Consider the following 22382-nt stretch of genomic DNA (forward strand, 5'->3'; position numbering starts at 1 on the left):
ACTGCCATATAAAGTTATTAAAAGCAAACTAGTTATTAAATCATGATTCCTTTAATATTATCTTTATAAAACTAGTCACCTTGTAATTTACAAATCATAATTTTCAATTACTTAATTATAGGGCTTTCCCAAAGAAAATGGAAAAACAAATATACATTCTATAGTCTAATATGGTGTACTAACTGTATCTATTTGCCACTATCTGTGACTATTAATTTCATTAGAGCTTGGGAAAGTAATAAACCAATCAATTATGCAGTTTAAACATTGAAGTCATTTAAGCATGTTGATAGATAAAGATTCTGTCAAGCCCCTAGGCCGCGAGGAGATTAACAACTAGATGACAGCTTTAAATGTTTTGATAAGGGGGTTACTTAGTTAACACTTACAGCCAATACAGTTTGAAACTGACAAAAATATTTTCCAGCCCAGCTGGTTAACATATCTGAGCTGAGCTGGGGGGCTGCATGCAGCCCTGAAGCCCGGGCCTGAATCCGCCACTGCATGATATTTTCAAGGCAATTACATTTTAACAGTTGCAAAACCAATAGTAATCTTTATTTTTAGTACTGTGACCTATTATGAGTATACTTGGCTTCTCTGAAAGTGGGGATTTTCTCTTGGGCATTAATCAAATATCTCAATGGTTGTTTATAAACAAAGACAATTGTCTTAAAAGGTATGATCGAAATCTAAAAGTAAAATGGTGAAATAAATTACTTTGCTCTTAATATGAATAAAATAATAATTTTTCCAGTCGTATATATGTAACATGTCGATAAAAATACAATAAAAAAGTAAAAATAAAACTACTGGCAGGTTCATGAAGTCAGTATGAGGCACCCAATAAGACTGTTTAATACCTAATACCTTGGAAATATGGGTACCATGGAAATATGAGGCACCAGTATAATAATTGATTGAGTAAGCATGTGTTTAGGTAAATGAACATTTACAACAAATTTTCACAGATGCTTTTAAATACTATAAAAAAATATTGTAATATTTAAACACATGTCTACGTCCCCGCGAGGGGTTTGACATAATTAACAATAAACGCGGATGGGACAACTGGTATACTGGTGCCTCATATTTCCGCGGTATCCATAATTCCAAGGTATAAGGCATAAACAGCCTCAAGTTCCTCATACTAAGACATCATGCACCTGCCAGGAATTTTACTTTAATTTTTTATTGTATTTTTATCAAAATATCCCATAGGATGGTCCCCTATGGTACGGTACCATTGTTCTTATTATTTCCAGCGAATTGTACAAACGAAAATCATAAACTTGTATTTACTACTTGATTGAATTGTGTTTAATTAAAATGTCACATCTTTACTTTAAAAAACACATGTCATTCAAAGGATAACTGAATGATTTAAATTAGAAACATCTATGGTCAGTCAGTCATGTTTTGAATGAGCTTAAATGGAGAGCACTATTGTACCGTGGTATGTAAATTGACGGCCCTTCAGTGGCTTTAGTAGAATTTTTTGTAACAGAATATGATGTCACTACAGTTTCAGCTGACGACATCACCGAATCACTTGTCAGAACATGAAATTATCAGTTTAACTGTTTAAAATATGGGGTAAAATAAATACAGGATATTTGTTTGTTTTGCATGTAAGATTGAAATATAATTTCACTGAGTGAACGCCAGATGCAATATTTTCACGAGTGGCATAGCCACAAGTGAAAATGTAATAGCTGGTGTTCACGAATGAAATATATTTCAATCTTATAATTATTCAAATAATTTTTTTTATAAATTCATGCTTTTTAAGTGATTCTAAGCATTTTTTTACTGATTTTGCCGCGTAACTGAAAATACAAAACAAGGTCGCAACCCAACTTTCTTGAATATTCCTGGGTTAGAAAGTCGCTTTAGATAGAGAATTTATAGATTTTGATATATTTTACAGACATTTGTTATTTATATGCAGCCAATAAGTTACATTATTTGATCGGAAATCTCGTAACGTTACCGAGGGAAATACCGTGAGTGTCATTACCAAAATAAATGCCATCCGTTAACTATATTATAGTTTCTTGTTGAAAATATTTCTGGCAAACTTGCAGAATACCCTAGACTTTTAAAAAATGACACGGTGACAACATCAAATTTTTAATATTTTTCAACTTCAAATGCTTTATTTTATTGAGAATGGGCGATATAGCAATAAAAAAAAAACCTGACATGTAACTGAAGAGAACATAAAAATAATGTAGCATACGCTGTAGAATATCAGATTAATGCAACGGCTGGCAACATCCAACGATGGCCTTGAATAGGAAACTTAATTATATTGGTCGCCTAAATGATAGCATGTGGCGTGACGTCATACAGTTGCAGCAAAATTTTTTTTATCCCCCGCCGAAAATTTTCGGCGGAGGATATAGAAATAGTCTCCGTCCGTCCGACCTTCTGTCCTTCCGTCCGTCCTTCCGTCCGACATTTTTGTCCGGAGCATATCTCTAAAAGTATTTGAGTAATCAACTTGAAACTTCATAGGTGGATAGACCTCATTGAGGAGGAGTGCAGTGCACAAGAATGATAACTCTACCTTGCATGATTTTTGAGTTATTGCCCTTTGTTATTTTTCAAAATTGATTTTTGTCCAGAGCATAACTCCAAAAGCCTATGAGATATTAACATGAAACTTCATAGGTGCATAGATCTCACTCAGGAGGTGTGCAGTGCACAAGAATGATAACTCTACCTTTCATAATTTTTGAGTTATTGCCCTTTGTTATTTTTCATACCTAATTTTTCACCTGAGTGGAGCATAACTCAAAAAGTGTTTGAGATATCAACATGAAATGTCATAGGTGGATAGATCTTATTGAGGAGGAATGTTGTGCGCAAGAATGATAACTCTTCCCTATACATTTTTTGAGTTATTGCCCTTTGTTTTTTTTCATGCTATTTTGTCCAGAGCTAATCTCAAAAAGTATTTGAGGTATCAACTTGAAACTTCAAAGGTGGATGGATCTCATTGAGGAGGAGTGCAGTGCTTAAGAATGATAACTCTACCCTGCAGTATTTTTGAGTTATTGCCCTTTGTTATTTTTCAAAATTAATTTTTGTCCATAGCATAACTCAAAAAGCCTTTGAGATATCAAAATGAAACTTCATAGGTGCATAGATCTCACTCAGGAGATGTGCACTGCACAAGAATGATAACTCTACCTTTTATAATTTTTGAGTTATTGCCCTTTGTTATTTTTCATACTTAATTTTTCAATTCAATTTTTTTCTCACAAAGTATTTGAGGTATCATCTTGAAACTTCATAGGTGGATAGATTTTACTGAGGAGGGATGCAGCACACAAGAATGATAACCTACCCTGCATTATTTTTCAGTTATTGCCCTTTGTTATTTTCAGCCATCAGTATTCACATAGGTTTCAAATCTGTAATCACTATAGCCATCAGTTTTCATTAACAAAAGACCTCTTAAAATGGAATTATTCTGCTCTACTACATATACATTCTTCCAATGAGCAAACACATTCGGCGGGGGATGGCCATGTTGACATGGCTCTTGTTACCTACAGCATTTATATACACAATGCATATCCAGTAGATGTGAAATTTAATTGATAATTTGTCAAGAGGTTGACACTGGATTATCATGATGATTAACAAAAATACTGTAGGAGGAGTTATTTAACTTTGAATTAGGTTAAGGGCACCGGGCAAGTAAAATTTCTGCAGTTAACTTGTCCATGGGCAAGTAAATTTCAGGGGCTAAAAGAGGAATTCTGAAGAAAAAATCTAGTTCTTTTCTAATAGATCTAAATCAGAAGGAAAATCACACATTTAATACAAAAACTAGCATGTAAAGTGTAATGTCATAAAGATTGATCATTCATGAGGGCATTCGGTGCATATTAGGGTGTTACTATTTAAAGTGTTCACAATTTTAAAAAGCGTCCAACCAGGCTAAGGATTTTCCTTACATCACGCAGTTACTGCATGTGCGCAGCAAATAAATAATTAAAGAAGGTATCAAGGTTCCTGTGTTACCATAAGCTTTGGGGTACATGTTTATATTGGTATATGACTGCCAACTTAGCCTCTGCAATAAAATATTTTCGATAGCAACAGGGATTCTGTCATAAAATTGACTTGGAAGCTGTGGTATTTTCAAGCACATTTATTGTTTTGAGTAGCAGACACAGCATGGTGTCAAGTATTGCACAATCTTCAAGATCATATCGCAACAATTTTCTTTGAAATACAGTAAAGACTGTCTTAGTGACCCCCTGTATTTAGCGACATTCTGTCTTTTGAGTGACCATAGTTAGGTGCACAGAACAGTATTTACTATATAAATGGTCTGTATGTAGGGACTCCCTGTCTAGTATATACCCTTAGGAAAAGGAAAGGCATTTAACTTGCAGTTATTTAGCATTGTTTTTCTGACCAGTTTTAACCATTTATTAAGCAGTTTTCCTTGACAAATGTGATTATGTAGAAAGCATTTAAAATGCAGTTAAAATGCATTTAAAATGCAGTTATTTAGCATTGAAAAAGCATTGAAATCAGCCGAAATATGTAAATGAGATGACATCATAAAACTGCCTCCAAATATGGAGATAGCATTTCCAACCATTTATATGACCTCATAAATAACTGCCAAAAAATTGTGTTTGCATTTTCAACCATTTATATGACATCATTAAAAAACTTTCAAAAAACTACTGAAGCCTTTATATGACCTAATAAATAACTGCAAAAAAACTTTCAAAAAACTGTTGCATTTATTTGAGCTAATATAATACTGTTAACAACTGTTCACATCTGAAAATAAATGTTTACAATGTAAACTATGCCAATATGTAAAGTATTAGAGAAAAATATTTATCATTCATGATTTTGTAGTTTTACCGGTAATCAAGTTTTAGTTTTATTCTATATAAAACGTAAAACAGGTCAAAGTAGATAATTGTGTTTCTTGAATAAACTGATGCAATTTTTTTTAGAAATTTCTATGCATTGTAGGAGCATGGTCTATATCTATTTGCATATAAATTTATGTCTCAAACAAATTTTGTCATAACCATACATTGATACAATTCTAATGATATTGTGATGCTCAGGCTATTTTATCAATGTTTTATTACTTTTATTTATTTTCCGACTTTGAGTACGAATATTTCTGAGTACGAACCATCGCATTGTTTTGATGATTACTTTCTATGTAACTGCTTTTATCTCACATTATTATGATTTTCAGATGCCATTTGTATATATAAATGTTTATTATCTATTCTTAAATGCTGACATACGTTTATTTTCATGTAATCTTGCTTAATATTTTGTCACATTTCTGAATTTGCCACTGGTCGGCCATTTTGAATGTTAATGTGATGACGTCACAGGGTACTATAAATACTGCGCGTTAGCATATCGTTGTCATCTCATATCGTCTGGTAGAAAAGTACTCTATTGAGTAGATAATTGTAGACGATTAAATAACTGAAAATGGATCGGATACAGGTGAAATTCACTTGTTTTTATTTTTAAACAGTTATAATTACTTTGCCAGTGTAGAGAACGGTTGTTCCAGAAATGGTTCATACCAAATCTGGTATAATACCCAATCCGGTATAGTACCCAATCTGGTAACTACCAGATCTGGTATCTCATTATATTGTACCAAACCTGGTACTTGTTTACTGAAATCTGGTCATCTATAGGAATAATAATAATAGACTTTAGGCATCCATGACTATGTATATTTAAATAAATTGATCTATATAATATTTTAATTAAAAGAGTTTTAAGTTACAAATTGTCTTATGTGTTCATTTATAATTTGGTACTTGGGCCGTGTAAAACGAACCCTGGGTTAATGTGAGGCTGCAGACTGCCCTGGAAACACTAAGCAGGGGTCTGGGCACCACAATATTGTTTTTTCCATAGCTGTCCGTCTGTTGGTCCATCCGTCCTCATTTGGATTGTCAAACAACTGTTGGGATTTTGATCAATCTTCACTGGATTGATCAGTACCAAACCTAGTTGTGCATATCCCTAGCACTTTCTGTTTTGATGCACAAAATGGCCACCATAGCTAAAAATAGAAAAAGCTTTGTGCAGCTTCACAGATCAAACTGCTAGTAAGATTTACACCAAACCCTGGTTATGCATATCTCTGTCACATTCCCTTTTGCTGCACAAAATGGCTTCCAGAGCTAAAAATAGAAAAACCTTGTTTGACTCGTATGTCCTAGCTGCTGGTGGGATTTTGACCACAATTCGCAGGAGTGATCAGTCCAACCCTTTGGTCTTTCTGCACGCAAGCATACTCTTCAAGTACAATGTAGACCTAAGCTTGTTATCAAGTTAGGATATTGCTGAATTAAGAAACAAACTTACAATTAATGATTATTATTAGACCACTTTGTTTAAGTAAATGTCTAAATATAATTAGAAATGACAGTGGATTAGTCTGATAACATGGTATGATATTAGTTATGTGATGTACCTTACATGTACATGTACTTTTGATGTACTTTTGATAGTTATAATATGCTTATTATATATACAAGTTGTACATATACAATATTGCTATGATGCACTACAAGGTATTAAGTGAATATTAGTGTGCATGAATTATATTTTCCTAAAAGCATTTAAATAAAACTTGTAAAAACTGCAGCTTCTGTCACAATCTTTTAGCTTAAAAAAATGGTTCAAGAAAATAACTTGTAAAAAATGGTAATGTAAGTATTGTTTAACATCACCATTTATTTTTAAATGTTGAAAAACTGGTAAAAAATGCTGGACACAAGTTTTTTAACAACAAGTTTTTACCAGTTTTTTAAGAACTGCTGTTTAAATGGAATCCTACAAATTAAGATGAAGGGCAAAAAATTGTAAAAAAGGCATTTATTTGAAAAAACTGCTAAATAACTGCAATATAACTACAAGTTAAATGCCTTTCCTTTTCCTAAGGGTATATTTCAGTCATTTCATACACCTGCATTTTGTTTGTGCTATACGTTAATAATGATACTAATAATAGATTGAAATTTACAGTTATTGGTTATTTGTTGTGATATGTTCATAATGAAATATTCGAATCACTTCAACAAGTCAAGTATTGAATGTAAATATTAAATAAATTACAATGTAAGCCAATTTATACATGAACATTAAATACCAATCGAGTGCAATTACATCATGTGATGCTTAGATAGACAATTCAAATGTCAAAATCTACTTGCTTCAGTCCCAATATAAACAACATATACCTTATATGTATATATACATGTATAACAACTCTTAAAATACATAGTACATGTATGTATCTATAGAAGTTAAAAATAATTGTAGTACATATGTTTAAAAGTATCACTTAACTGATTAAAGTAATTAATTAATTAACATAAAAGTGTGGTCTCGTAGTTGACTATGTTACATACCGCTGTGTTGTATGAAAATTAAATATAACTTTTCCTGGCCCTTTGTTTTTTCCATAAAATTTAATTAAAAGTGTAATATATCCTTTTAATCACAACAAACTTTTTTTAGTTATAAAAAAGAAACTCTCTAGGTTGTTGCATGCCTGCCAGCTCATCTGCCTGCTTTTGGGTCCTATAGTGTCAAGGTCAAGGTCAATGTTGCTAAAAATAGAAAATCTGTTTCCAGTCAGGTCACTGTTACTAAAAATAGAAAATAGGTTTCCGGTCAATAACTAGTTTGGAATAAGATATTTTTATGAACTTTGGTGTAAAGCAAGTTTTTATAAAGACCTCACTTGGGATGGCTTTTTGGCCTTCTAGGGTCAAGGTTACAGTTACTAAAAATAGAAAATTCATTATTCATGATTTACATTGCACATAGTTACATTGTTTGTTGCTTGTATTTGTATTTCAACTACAACATATTTATATACAATGGTGATTAATAATTAATTGCAAACCTGGTTTCATGGCATTGCCATGTGTTTCTTGTTTATTTAATGTAATGATTTCTAAGGAAAAATGCCTTTGTTTTTGATTGTCTATTTATACTGGTAACTGGTGTTAATGTACATGTATGGATATCAGTTTCGTCGTCGCTGACGATAATGATGTCACAATTTTCACAATTCATCTGCTGTATATGATATTACGTTCTGTGATAATCAATTATTTCGTTAAAGAAGAAGCCAGATGTCATCAATTTGACAAAGATTTATAGACCAGACTGATTACTATCTTTTTTCACACCTCACAGTGTTCAGGAACTTGGGTTATACTTCAAATGAATCTAAACAAGTATGCACCTTTCACTTTTATTTCCTTGATAAGCGTTGATAAGCCATTTGTACTGCACAATGTATAATAGTAAACATAAAAACATTCACATCATCAATGAATTATATATATGAATTACACAATTCAACTTAAAGAGTACATATGATTTTTTAAGCTCCCCGAAAAATTTCGGGGGAGCATATAGTCGCCGTCCGTCCGTCTGTCACACTTTCGTGTCCGGTCCATAACTTTGACATTTATGAAAGGAATTTGAAATAACTTGGCACAAATGTTTATTATAATAAGACGATGTGTCCTGCGCAACAACCAGACCCCAACCTCCAGGGTCAAGGTCGCACTTGCTCATTCAAGGTCAACATTGTCTATTTGATGGTATATGTCGTGTCCGGTCCATAACTTTCTTATCTATGAAGGGATTTTGTAAGTACTTGCCATAATTGTTCACAATAATCAGACGATGTGTCATGCGCAAAAACCAGTCACCTACTTTCAAGGTCAAGGTCACACTTGGAGGTCAAATACTTACATAGTCTGTTACAGGGTATATTTTGTGTCCGGTTCATAGATCAAAGGATTTTGAAAATACTTCGCACAAATAGCCACTATAATAAGAGGATGTGTCATGCGCAACACCTGCATCCCTACCTCCAAGGTCAAGGTCACACTAAGAGGTCAAAAATTAACATAGTCTGTTATAGGGTATATTTTGTGTCGGATCTAAAACTTCTTCATAGTTCAAGGGATTTTAAAATAACTTGGCACAAATAGTCACAATAATAAGACGATATGTCAAGTACAACACCTGCACCCCCACCTCCAAGGTCAAGGTCACACTTATAGGTCAAAGGTTAACAGAGTCTGTTGTTTGGTATATTTTGTGTCCCGTCCATTACTTCTTCATAGATTAATTAAGGGATTTTGAAAAGACTTGGCACAAATGGTCACAATGATTAGATGATTTATCATGCGTAACATCTGTGTCCCTACCTCCAAGGTCAAGGTCACACTTAGAAGTCAAAGATTTACATAGTCTGTTATAGGGTATATTTTGTGTCCAATCTATAACTTCTTCATAGTTCAAGGGATTTTGAAAATACTTGGCACAAATAGTCTCAATAATATGACGTTATGTCATGCACAACACCTGCATCCCTACCTCCAAGGTCAAGGTTACACTTAGAGGTCAAAGCTTAACATGATAGATTTTTAAATTCCGTGTTTCATTTTATTTTTTTAACAAATTTATTGTTGCATTAATTTTGCAGATCTAGCATTGATCATAATTTTGGACTGAATGTCCTGAGATCCATACCTCAATCTTTTGAAATAGCACAATTTTATGCTTCATATAAAACTGACAGAGGCGGGGGACATTAGTAACTCTGTTACAAATTCTTGTTTAAAAATTTTATTGACAATTTTTTACTTTTTTCATACAATCGGGATTGTCAGCAGACAAGATAAATTAATTGACTGGACACGGGTATCCGACTATTAAACTTTTAGTGATGTCACTAATAATGGCTGCGCCCGTATGGAATCCATATTTTGTGATCATGCTTTAAAATGGGTAAAATGGGTAAGAAATGCTCGTTTCAGCAATGTTGGCTTACAAAGTAGTCAATTGGATAAAATCGGCTAAATGTGCCGTGTTTGTATGAAAGAAATCTATTAAACATCAGTGTGGGAAAGTATATTGGAATTACAGTCAACCCGGCCCGAAGTAAAGCTGGCCTCAAGTCAATCCGGCCCCAAAATTTGTCAATCCGGCCCCACATTAGTTTTATTTGGTCAATGCGGCCCTAAAATGGGTTAAGCGGGGCGGCCCTAAAAATTGGTTAACCCGGCCCCAAAATCGGTCAATCTGGCCCCAAAATTGATTTTCAGAGAATATTTTATTAAATTATATTATTATGTTTTAGACAATATTTTGCTTCTTTCATTTTCCCTTTTGTCTATAAATGATATAATTATTTATTACACACATTAAAAAAGGTTTTCAAAAAAATCTATATATAATTTCATATTTACAAATAAATAAAGCTTTACCTAATGAAGAACTGATGATTTACCATATAATAAAGTTATTGAAAACATTAATAGGCTATAATTTGTCAGTAATTTAATTGTACCATTTAAGGCTTTTACAGTCTTCGAAATAAGCGCCAGTCCGAGGCCACTAAATTTAGCATCGGTCCGGTGATTATTGCAAGGTTGGTGGTCGGACGGGCCAGTAGATTTTTGGCCATGAAAAAGTACCATTAGAAAAAAATCATCAAAATGATGTGGCACTATGATACTATCAAACTGATAATTTTACTGTTTAAAACAGTGAAATTATCAGTTTTATATCACTGATAATTTTATATTACTATAAACCACCGTAAAGCATGTAGTAAATAAACATAAATAATTATGTGTGAATGTATGCATTTATTCAAACGTGATGAACAAATAAGTAAAAGCAATCAATAAACAAAGAAATATTAATTGTGAAAAAACCTTGGTCTATTTGACATGTCTTTATTTGATGTAAATTCAAAAATATATTTTCCTAAACATGAAAATGCTTTAACTTATGATGTTTTCTTTCAGGTACTGTTAACTATACTAGTAAATCAAGGGAAAAAATAATGAAATAATTTTTTTTAATAACTAACTTTGTAAATATTTTAGGACTAATAATTACTCCACGGATTTATATTGCATCCGTGCTTACTCTACACTTAACAAATTAATCCACTGAAATTTTTTAAAAATAACTTGGCACAAGTGATCACCATTATGAGATGATGTGCAGAGCATAATAATTGAATTGCTACCCCCAAGGTCAAGGTCACATTTACAGGTCAAATGTTAGAAAGTCTACATTTCGTGTCTGTCCATAACATTTAAACTGATGCAGTTTTTTTATGATAACTTGGCAGAAATGATCACCATTATGACACCATTGGCAAAGCACAATAATCAAATCACTACCCGGAAGGTCAGGGTCACACTCAAAGGTCCAATGTACAATCATCTATTCATGTCACATGTCAGCTCTATAACTTATTGAAAATTCAAAGGTTTTAAAATTACTTTGCGAAAAATGATCCCCTCCATGACACAATCTGCAGAGCGGGACATCCAGGTTAATACACCCAAGGTCAAGGTTATAAATTATGTTCTCCATAACTTTTTGACTTTATGGAAGATTTTAAATAACTTGGCACAAATAATCACCATCGTGAGACTATGTGCTTATGATAAGCATGACACAACATCAAGGTCATGATTGGTAAAAGGTCAAGAAGTACACATCATGTTCACTGCGGAAGGGGATTTAGCTGTCCTTCAGACTGCCTTGTTGCGTTTGTTTATTTTTACACTTTGAACTTTGTCCAAGTCATAACTCTTAAACTATAAGAGGTATCAACATGAAACTTTGTAGGTAGATAGATCTCATTTGATAGAACTGCAATGCTTAAGAAACTAAACACAACCTTGACCAATTTTGGTGTTATTGCCCTTTGTTCATTTTTACACTTTGAATTTTACCCGGGACATAACTCTGAAACTATAAGAGATATCAACACGAAACTTTCTAGATAGATAGATCTCATTGAATAGAAGTGCAGTGCAAAAACCATAACTCTACATTGCCTAATTTTGGAGTTTTTGCCCTTTGTTCATTTTTTTTATACTTTCCTGTGTCCAAAACCCCCTCATGGAGCATCACCTGGTTCAGAAGAATTGTGACTATTTCTAGCATTGTATGTCAGATGAGTGATTCAGGGCCATCAATTTCAATGGTATACCATTGCATCCTAGATGCCATTAATTTGTAGGAGTTGTTAGGAAATACATGTTTATTCATACAAAAATAATTATCATAGATGCTTTTTTACAGATCTACACCATGTGTGTTTCAAGTGGTCCATGTGTTTGCCTGATGTGCTTACTGTATTATGGTTGGCAGGCAAAAGCTGACACACCAAACATAAGTGCTCAGATATCTAAACTTACAGACAGCATTGATGCCACTGAAGATTCAAAAGAATTTTATTTCATGGAGAAAGACTTCTTTTTGATGAAATTGATGACAAAATATGGAAATGGAAGAGAGATAACTTTTGAGGGATTTGAACACATGTTACACAACCTTGGTCTTGGTGGCATTTTTAAGTTTGATCATGACCACCCAGATGATCATGACCACTCCAATAAACATGACCACACAGGTGATCATGACCACATAGATGAACATGACCACACAGAAGAACATGACCACACAGATGATCATGACCACACAGAAGAACATGACCACACAGAAGAACATGACCATTCACATGATCATGACCACATAGATGATCATGACCACTCCAATAAACATGACCACTCACAAGATCATGACCACATAGATGAACATGACCACACAGAAGAACATAACCACACAGATGAACATGACCACTCACATGAACATGATCACACAGAAGAACATGATCACACAGATGATCATGACCACAAAGAAGAACATGACCACACAGAAGAACATGACCACACAGAAGAACATGACCACACAGAAGATCATGACCACTCACATGATCATGACCACTCACATGATCTTGACCACATAGATGAACATGATCACACAGAAGAACATAACCACACAGATGAACATGACCATTCACATGATCATGACCACATAGATGATCATGACCACTCCAATAAACATGACCACTCACAAGATCATGACCACATAGATGAACATGACCACACAGAAGAACATAACCACACAGATGAACATGACCACTCACATGAACATGATCACACAGAAGAACATGATCACACAGAAGAACATAACCACACAGAAGAACATGACCATTCACATGATCATGACCACATAGAAGAACATGACCACAATGATGAACATGACCACTCACATGATCATGACCACTCACATGATCATGACCACATAGATGAACATGATCACACAGAAGAACATGACCACTCAGATGATCATTACCACTCAGGTGATCATAACCACACAGATGATCATGACCACAGCGATGATCATGACCACACAGAAGAACATGACCACTCCGATGAACATGACCACTCAGGTGATCATGACCACTCACATGATCATGACCACAGCAATGATCATGACCACAGCGATGATCATAATGATACTAGCAAACATGATCACAACCATAGTGTTCAAAAGAGAGAAACAGATACTTCAGAAGTATAAACATCTTGTTATTTTACAAATTTACATTTAGTGTAAACAATAGGCTTTTCGACTTTCAAATATAAATAATTTAGTTAACTATCTTTCCATTGTTTTAAAGTTCATGTATAGTAACTTCAAATTTGTTTTTTAATGCTCCCCAAGGGAACACTTGTGTCCGCTCCATATCTTTTAAAGCACTGCAAAAAAAAAATTGAAATAAATTGGCACAAGTAATCATCATAATCATAATGAGATGATGTGCAGAGCGCAATAATTAGGTTGCTACCCCCAAGGTCAAAGTCACGCTTAAAGGTCAAATGTTAAAAGCTCTTCATCTCATAATAAAAAGTCTAACTTTTACTTTAAATGACATCTCCTCATAAACCACTCAGCCAATTTCATCCAAACTTCACAGGAAAGTTTCTTTGGTAGTCAACTTTAAAGATTGTTCAAAGAATTTAATTCCAAGCAGAAGAAAGAAAAAACTTAAAATATCTTCTTTAAGAAAACCAAAAGGGCTAGAGCTTAAATATTTGGCATGATACATCATCTAGTCAGTGTCTACCAATTTTGCTCAAATAAAAGCCCTGGGGTAAAAATTGGCTCCGCCCAAGGGGGTCATTGTTCTTTCCTTTATGTATATAGTAAAAACTTTAAAAATCTTCTTTTAAAAACCCCAAAGAGCTAGAGCTAAGATATTAAGCATGAAACATCTTCTAATGGGTGTCTACCAAGTTTGTTCAAATAAGGGCCCTTGGATTAAAATTGGCCCCGCCCAAGGGGGCATTGATTTTCCTTATATTTGTAAAGTAAAAACTTAAAAAAATCTTCTTTTAAAAAACCCAAAGAGCTAGGGTTTAGATACTCAGCATGAAATATCTTCTGGTGAGTGTCTACCAAGTTTGTTCAAATAGAAGCCCTGGGGTTAAAATTGGCCCCTCTGAAGGGGGGGGGGGAGGTCATTGTTTTTCCCTAAATGTATAAAGTCAAAACTTAAAAAATCTCATATAAAAACCCCAAAGAGTTACAGCTTAGATATTTATCATGAAACATCTTCTTATTGGTTTCTACCAAATTTGTTCAAATAAAAGCCCCTGGTTTAAAATTGATTTCTGATCAATAACTAGAGTTTGGCATTAGATTTTTTAATGAACTTTGCTTTATTTAAGCTTATGTAAAGAGTCAAGACCTCACTTATGAAAGCTTTTGGACCTCCTTAAGGGTCAACATAAATACTGTTACTAAAAATAGAAAATCAGTTTCCGGTCAATAACTAGATTTAGGAATGAAATACTATTATTAATATCCTAGTACCAAGGTCAATATCATTTTAATTTTTGTGCCCCCACTATAGGGGGGATTTAGATTTACCCTTGTCCGTCCTTCCGTCCGTTCCTTTTTTGTGTCACACGTAGCTCAAAAAGTAATTGACCTAGAGTCATGAAACCTTACAGGAATGTTGATCAGCATGTGAATTTGTGCACCTGGGTATTTTCATGTGGATATATTTAGTATTTTTAGAGTTATTGCCCTTGACTGTAAAAAATTGCAATTTTCAACTTGTGTCGCACGTAACTAAAAAAATATTTGACCTAGAGTCATGAAACCTTACAAGAATGTTGCTCAGCATGTGAAGTTGTACATCTGGGTATTTTCATGTGGATATTTTTAGTATTTTTAGAGTTATTGCCCTTGACTAAGTAAAACTTTACAATTTTTAACTTGTGTCGCACGTAACACAAAAAATATTTGACCTTAGGTGTCATGAAACCTTACAGGAATGTCGATCGTCATGTGTAGTTGTGCACCTGGGTATTTTTGTGTGGATATTTTAATATTTTTAGAATTTTTGCCCATGACTTAGTAAAAATTTCCATTTTTCAACTTGTGTCACATGTAACTCAAAAAAGTTTTTGACCTAGAGTCATGAAACCTTACAGGAATGTTGCTCAGCATGTGTAATTGTGCACCTGGGTATTTTCCTGTGGATATTTTTAGTATTTTTAGAGTTATTGCCCTTGACTTAGTAAAAATTTACAATATTTAACTTGTGTTGCATGTAACTCAAAAAGCTTATGACCTGTAGGCCTGAAAATTTACAAGAATGTTGGTCAGCATGTGTACTTATGCACCTTGGGGTTCTCTTGTGGATTTATTCAGTATTTGTAGTATTTGCCCTTGGGCAGATGTAGCCAAAAAAAAAAATTGACCTTAGGAGACATAAGATTGACAAATTGGTGGCGTGTGGGGGCACCCGTGTCCTATGGACACTGATTTCTAGTGCCATCTGCTGTTATTACAAAATACTTAATTATTTCTTTACAATGGTGATAATTGAAAACCTGGTTTCGTGGCATTACCATTTTTCTTGTTTTATTTAATTATCCCCCGCCGATTGAATCGGGAGGGGGATATAGTTTTGGCGTTGTCTGTACGTCCGTCCGTCCATCCATCCGTCCGTCCGAATTTAGTTTCCGGAGTAGTTCTCTGCAACTACTGGCTGGAATTCAACGAAACTTTATGGGAATCATCGATATCAAGAGGAGATTAGCATATCGTCGGCTTGTTCCAGTCTGACTCTTTAACTCAGAGTTATGGCCCTTGATTAGTTATGTAGTATGTATATAGAGTAAAAATCTTTTCCGGAGTAGTTCTCTGCAACTACTGGCTGTAATTCAACGAAACTTTATGGGAATCATTAATATCAAGAGGAGATGCGCATATCGTCAGCTTGTTCTGGTCCGACCCTTTAACTCAGAGTTATGGCCCTTGATTAGTTATGTAGTTTGATATAGAGTAAAAATCGTTTCCGGAGTAGTTTTCTGCAACTACTGGCTGGAATTCAACGAAACTTTATGGGAAATATCAATACCAAGAGGAGATGCGCATATCCTCGACTTGTTCCGGTCAGACACTTTAACTCAGAGTTATGGCCCTTGATTAGTTATGCAGTATGCATATGGAGTAAAAATCGTTTCGGAGTAGTTCTCTGCAACTACTGGCTGGAATTCAAAGAAACTTTATGGGAATCATCAATATTAAGAGGAGATGCGCATATTGTCGGCTTGTTCCAGTCAGACCCTTTAACTTAGAGTTATGACCCTTGATTAGTTATGTAGTTTGCATATAGAGTAAAAATCGTTTCCGCGCTACTTCTTTGCAACTACTGGCTGGAATTCAATGAAACTTTATGGGATACTAAGAGGAGATGTGCATATAGTCACCTTGTTTTTTCGGTCAGATACTTATAACTCAGCTTTATGGCCCTTGATTTATTATGTAGTATGCATATATCTCATTGGCATTTCCAGATTTTACTATTTAACACAAAATTATGGCTCTGTTATTGCCCTGATTATTTATCAAGTTCAAATATTACTGTTTATGTCATGATTTATATATAAATAAAGCCTTATGTCTTCAGTTGTTGTGTTAATAATAACCAGTACTCGGCGGGGGATATAAATTCAATGAATTTGCTTGTTATTATTTTTATGGTGTTTAAATATTTATTGTTTTTTTTTACCTTATTTCAGTGTCTGTCTACACACGACTTCTTGCAGATAGTAGATATTGACAAAGGTGAAGTAATAACTAAAGATGTGTTTAAGGAACTTTGTCCAAGTATTCTGTATCAGATAGATGAAGATTCTTGTCATAGTTTCCATGATAAACGTACAGGATTCCATGGCAGTCATAATAGTGTCCATGATCACAGTGACCATGAGCATGCTCACACAACTGGTACAGAAAGTGCTACTGTAGATATATCTAATGTTCCTTTAAAAGGTATGCTATTGTTTTACTTATAAAATTAAGAAATAAAAGATAACTAATCTAATGACATAAGATATAACATATTTGATTATGTGTAATCATCTTTTTAACATGATACAAAATTAATTATTATACAAAATATTATTCTTCTGATAACTGTTACAAATTTTTTTTTAAAAAGGTTTGGTTCTTATGATGTTATTCAAATTTGAAAACCTAGTTTAGGCTTTAATACCATTTTGTTTTTTAGCTCACCTGAGCTTGCTCAGGATGAGCTTTTTAATGATCGTTGAACTGCATAATATGGCAAAGTTCAGTTGTAAAGAAAAAAAAAATCTACCTCTGTTATAGTAATGTGGTGGCATGGCATTTTTTGTCATAAATGCAATCTTGTTTTATTTCAGTATGGGGATTCAGTTCAATAGCAGTGATTATTATCTCCCTTGTTGGGTTGCTTGGTGTGGCTGTTATACCTATTATGCAGAAAGTATTCTACAACCACATGTTGCAGTTCCTTGTTGCCCTAGCTGTTGGAGCCATGTCAGGAGATGCACTCCTTCATCTGTTTCCACATGTATGTTGAAAATAACACTGTTGTCAAAATTTCTAAAATAACCTGTTAAATGGAGAAATCATTAATTTTTTTGTAGTGAACAAAATTTAGTTCACAAGCCCAAAGGTCAAGCTCATACTTAGATGCTAAATGTCATGTCATAGTGGTGTATTGATAGTGACATGTCCAGTCAATATCCTTGTCATTCAATCACAGATTTTTAACTTACTTGCATAATTTAATGTGTACGGAATTTGACAATTTGTGATGAGCTGGAACAAGTATGAGGTCACACTTAAAGACTAAACATATACAGTAAACTTCACTTATAGCGAACACAGTTATAGCGAATTTCCAGTTATAAAGAACAATTTCTTTTGGCCTGAATTTTGCCCTTCTTTATTTAATATAAATATATAAGGTTATAGCGAACACGGTTATAAGGAATAATCGCTTATAAGGAACTCATTTCTTAGTCCCGATTTAGTTAAAAATACAGAAAAATACACTTTTATAACGAACTCCAAAATATCGGCTATCCGTAAATACACTGGAGCCGCGATATAGCGCTCTTCGGTATAGCGCTAATCTCAGTAGAACGCTCATATGCCTTGGCTCCCCCCAAAAAAAAAGGTATTTTTCGCCGATTATAATTTTTTTTTCATGTATATCAATACCGCACCTTATCCACTATAACGCTTGTTCAATGTGTCAGTCGAGTGCAATAAACAGTCATAATTACGTCACTCATGATAAGAAGGTGTGAAGTCATACACAGGTAAGCGTTAATCCGCTCTTTTGTTCATTTTGAACTGTTGATCAGTCAGGTATCAAACTGTTAGTTAAAACATGCAAACACCAAAGAGTTAAGTAAATCACCCAAGCGTACAATTAATTTTAAAAAGCATGCACTTTCGATCTATCGGCAAAAAAGTTGTTGAGGATGACTGCATGATTTTTTCACATGAGACAGCAGGAAAGACGATTAATTTAGTCCCATCCACTAGGTATCAATTTTCATGACCACACATAACACACGTTAACACCGCTGTTTTACTGGAAATTTATCAACAATTGTACATTCATGGTTTATATTTTTAATTCGTAAATTTCATGTTTATATCAAAGATATTCAGTAATGCTTTAAAAAATAATTAATAATAATATATAAAAAAGCTTGGACTGATATCCAATGGAAGGTAAGTAAACAATCATTTCCACTAACAAGCGTTATATGTTTCGGCGGTGGGTGGGGTAATGCGATATTTTCGCTATAATTACACAATGAGCGTTGTAAAAAGTTACTCGTTACAACGATGTCTTGAGATCATGGACCCCAACATGAGTGCTATATCGCGGCTCCAGTGTAGATCACACATTTTCAATTTTCGTTTTTATTGGCACGGATAAAAACTCTGCCGAAAGTACCGTTTATTGCTGTATGTATACTTCAATACAGCTGTGAAAATGAATTTTTATAGCAGTGCGTAATAGTTTTCTATTTAGGATATTTTAGTATTAATTTTTGTCACAAAGATCACACATTTTCAATTTTTGTTTTTATTGGCACGGATAAAAACTCGGCCGAAAGTACCGTTTATTGCTGTATGTATTTTAATACAGCTGTGAAAATGAATCTTTATAGCAGTACGTATTAGTTTTTTATTTAGGATATTTTAGCATTACTTTTTGTCACCAAGATTAAACAGTTATTCGTTTTATTCTATATGTCTTTTCTTGAACAGTTTTGCTCGAGTAAAATAATTGTGATCATTTGAGCCGCGTCACGACAAAACCAACATAATGGGTTTGCAAACAGCATGGATCCAGACCAGCCTGTGCATCCGAGCAGTCTGATCAGGATCCATGCTGTTCGCTATCAGTTTCTCTACTTGTTATAGGGTTTGTAAGCGAACAGCATGGATCCTGATCAGACTGCGCGGATGCGCATGCTGGTCGCAAACCCATTATGTTGGTTTTGTTGTGACGCGGCTCATTTATATTCAACATAATCACACATGCTCCTACATTTTAAGAACGATTGAGTGAAATGAAAAGAAATCTTTATCTTTTATAAGTAAATGTCACCCTTAAAATATAATAAAAGATATTCAGTATAAAAAGAAAAGGAACAAAAATCGAAAAAAAAAATCTTAAACATGGAAAGAAAACGAAAAGCACTGAGTTTCACGGGGGGGAATCACGTGACTTTGTATAGTAATACCCACGAGAAAATGGCGACAGCTGAGCCCCGGTAAGTACCTTATTATGTTAAATTAAGGTGACAAACGTTTCTTAAATCAAAACAAAACCTCGCGTATCATATGCGCGTTAATTTTCTTTAAATGACAATACAAAGTGCATTATCCTACATTTTGTGGTTTTTGAGAACATTGTTTGAATTGTGTGAAAATTGCACATTCAGCCATAGTAATTCGCACGAAGCGATATAACTTGGTACCAAACTAAATGAAAATAAGCCTTCTTTTTGCACTTAAGACACCAAATCAATCATTTTATTGACATCTGTTCTTGTAGAATTCCATATAAAATTTTGTTCGAAGGTCTGTAGCCTACAAATGTTCTTTGTAAGTGTTTAGTAAGTAAAACGAACAATATCTGGATAGTAAGTTACACGAAAACAAAATAGTAAGTTTCACGCACAGTTTCCAATAGCTTACTTAAATGTGACGAAACTATTTTATAATTCTTTTGGTTTCAAATTTGCAAGTGTGTTCCGTCTACGGTGACAGAGAAAAACAAATATCGAGAGAGTATTTTAATAATAATTCATATTATTTCATAATACATGTATTCATATTCATATAATTTCATAAAAGATTACTTAACTTAAAATAACTAAATGAGACATTGATATTGATACTCAACAATGTACGTTACACTTGACCCTTTTTCACGTTAGACTGGACCCACATCCGTTATCTTTAGAACTAGATTTATAAAGAAATAACTGTGCAGAAGGAAATATTACAACACCATCATTTATTTTTCAGTATCTGCAGTTTGGACCAAAAACGCAAAGGAGAAGACATTCGCCATTTCACATTAATATTTAATGCCATCATAGAACTGGTATACAAAGTTTTCATTAAATTTTATTCTTTTATACACTGGCAGATTTTATAAATAAAACCAAAAAGTTTTGTTAAAATGTTATGTTTGTGATAGAGTAAGTAAATAAGATATTCAGTGCGTCCATGGCCGAGTGTTTAAAGTCCCTGATTTTTATACACATGCTTCTCACCGCTATGGAATTCTAGTCCGACCAGAGTCCTTGAATTCTTTCATCAAACTAGCTAACAAAACGTCGGTGCTTTAACTCAGGTGTCCCGACATTGACGGTGTGATTTGAAACCCAGCATCTAAGATTGTTTTATGTAAATATTTTTTTTCACCACTTGCCTTCATATCTCTGACCGTTTGATTTCAAATATTTGTTTTTCTTTGAAGGTCCATTATGCCTCTTAAATGCTATCATTTTTATTTGAAAAAAATACTGTTTATTTTTGGTATATCTTGTTACAGTTTCCGAAAACATACTCATTTGCTAGATACTCAAACTATCTTTTACATCTTTGGTTCTGTTGGAAAATGGTATACCTTTAGTGAATAAGTATTTCGTATGGAAGTCAAAATACTACTTTGTTTACATTTTGCTACCTTAGCGACACATCACTTAATATAATGTTCAGTGCTACCTTTTTCAGTTGTAAGAAAATACTATCATACGTTTTATCCATTATTTAAACATTATCAAACACATGTTTGACATTTCTAAAGAATTAAAACAATGGATTTATGAGGAACAATGTGCCTTTAATCATAACTTGTATCACCGTATCATTGTTGTTTGTTGTTGTTGTTTTTTTTGTTGTTGTTTTTTTGTAAGAAGTTATTTTGTTCTTGCGAATTCTTCAATATATTTTCATAAATTAAGTAACATAGTGACAAATAGCGCCATATAAAAAGATCGATCAGTATTCAGTTAATAAATATCACCATACCAATTAACAAGCAATTATATTTGTTCATTACAGTAAAATGAGGACCAAGACACACCTGAAACTGCAGAGGTCAAAGAACTACTATCGCCACAGAAAAATAACACTGAGCCGTGTAATATCAAATCCCATCAAAAGTTCATTTGATATATTATAATAACAACCAATTCAGCATTCGTCCTGTAGACAAAAAAACTTGAAAAAAGTGAAATATTTGATCTTGAATAATTGAAATAAGTATTTTCTATCTCTTAACATATGAACTTTAACTTTCTTTTAATGTATATGTATGCTAATGGAAACTGTGCGTGAAACTTACTATTTTGTTTTCGTGTAACTTACTATCCAGAAATTGTTCGTTTTACTTACTATACATTTGCAAAGAACATTTGTAGGATACAGACCTTCGAAAATATATTTTATATGAACTTCTACGATAACAGATGTCAATAAAATGATTGATTTTGTGTCTTAAGTGCAGAAAGTAAGTTTATTTTCATTTATTTTGGTACCAAATTATATCGCTTCATGCG

General features: G+C 33.6%; 1 protein-coding gene across 1 annotated transcript in view; it reads left to right on the forward strand.

Annotated features, from left to right (window-relative positions):
* The window catches only part of LOC132731415 (zinc transporter ZIP10-like), a 35188-nt gene that overhangs the window by 1849 nt on the left and 10957 nt on the right, over positions 1-22382 (forward strand). Inside the window, exons 2-4 of the mRNA XM_060717598.1 lie at positions 12172-13509; positions 17034-17286; positions 17679-17848. Coding sequence (XP_060573581.1) covers positions 12181-13509; positions 17034-17286; positions 17679-17848 — 1752 coding nt within the window. The 5' untranslated portion in view covers positions 12172-12180. The remainder of the gene's footprint in view (positions 1-12171; positions 13510-17033; positions 17287-17678; positions 17849-22382) is intronic.

The sequence above is a fragment of the Ruditapes philippinarum genome, unplaced genomic scaffold, assembly GCF_026571515.1.
Source record: "Ruditapes philippinarum isolate M1 unplaced genomic scaffold, ASM2657151v2 ctg5722_1_1_1_1, whole genome shotgun sequence".
Classification (NCBI taxonomy): domain Eukaryota; kingdom Metazoa; phylum Mollusca; class Bivalvia; order Venerida; family Veneridae; genus Ruditapes; species Ruditapes philippinarum.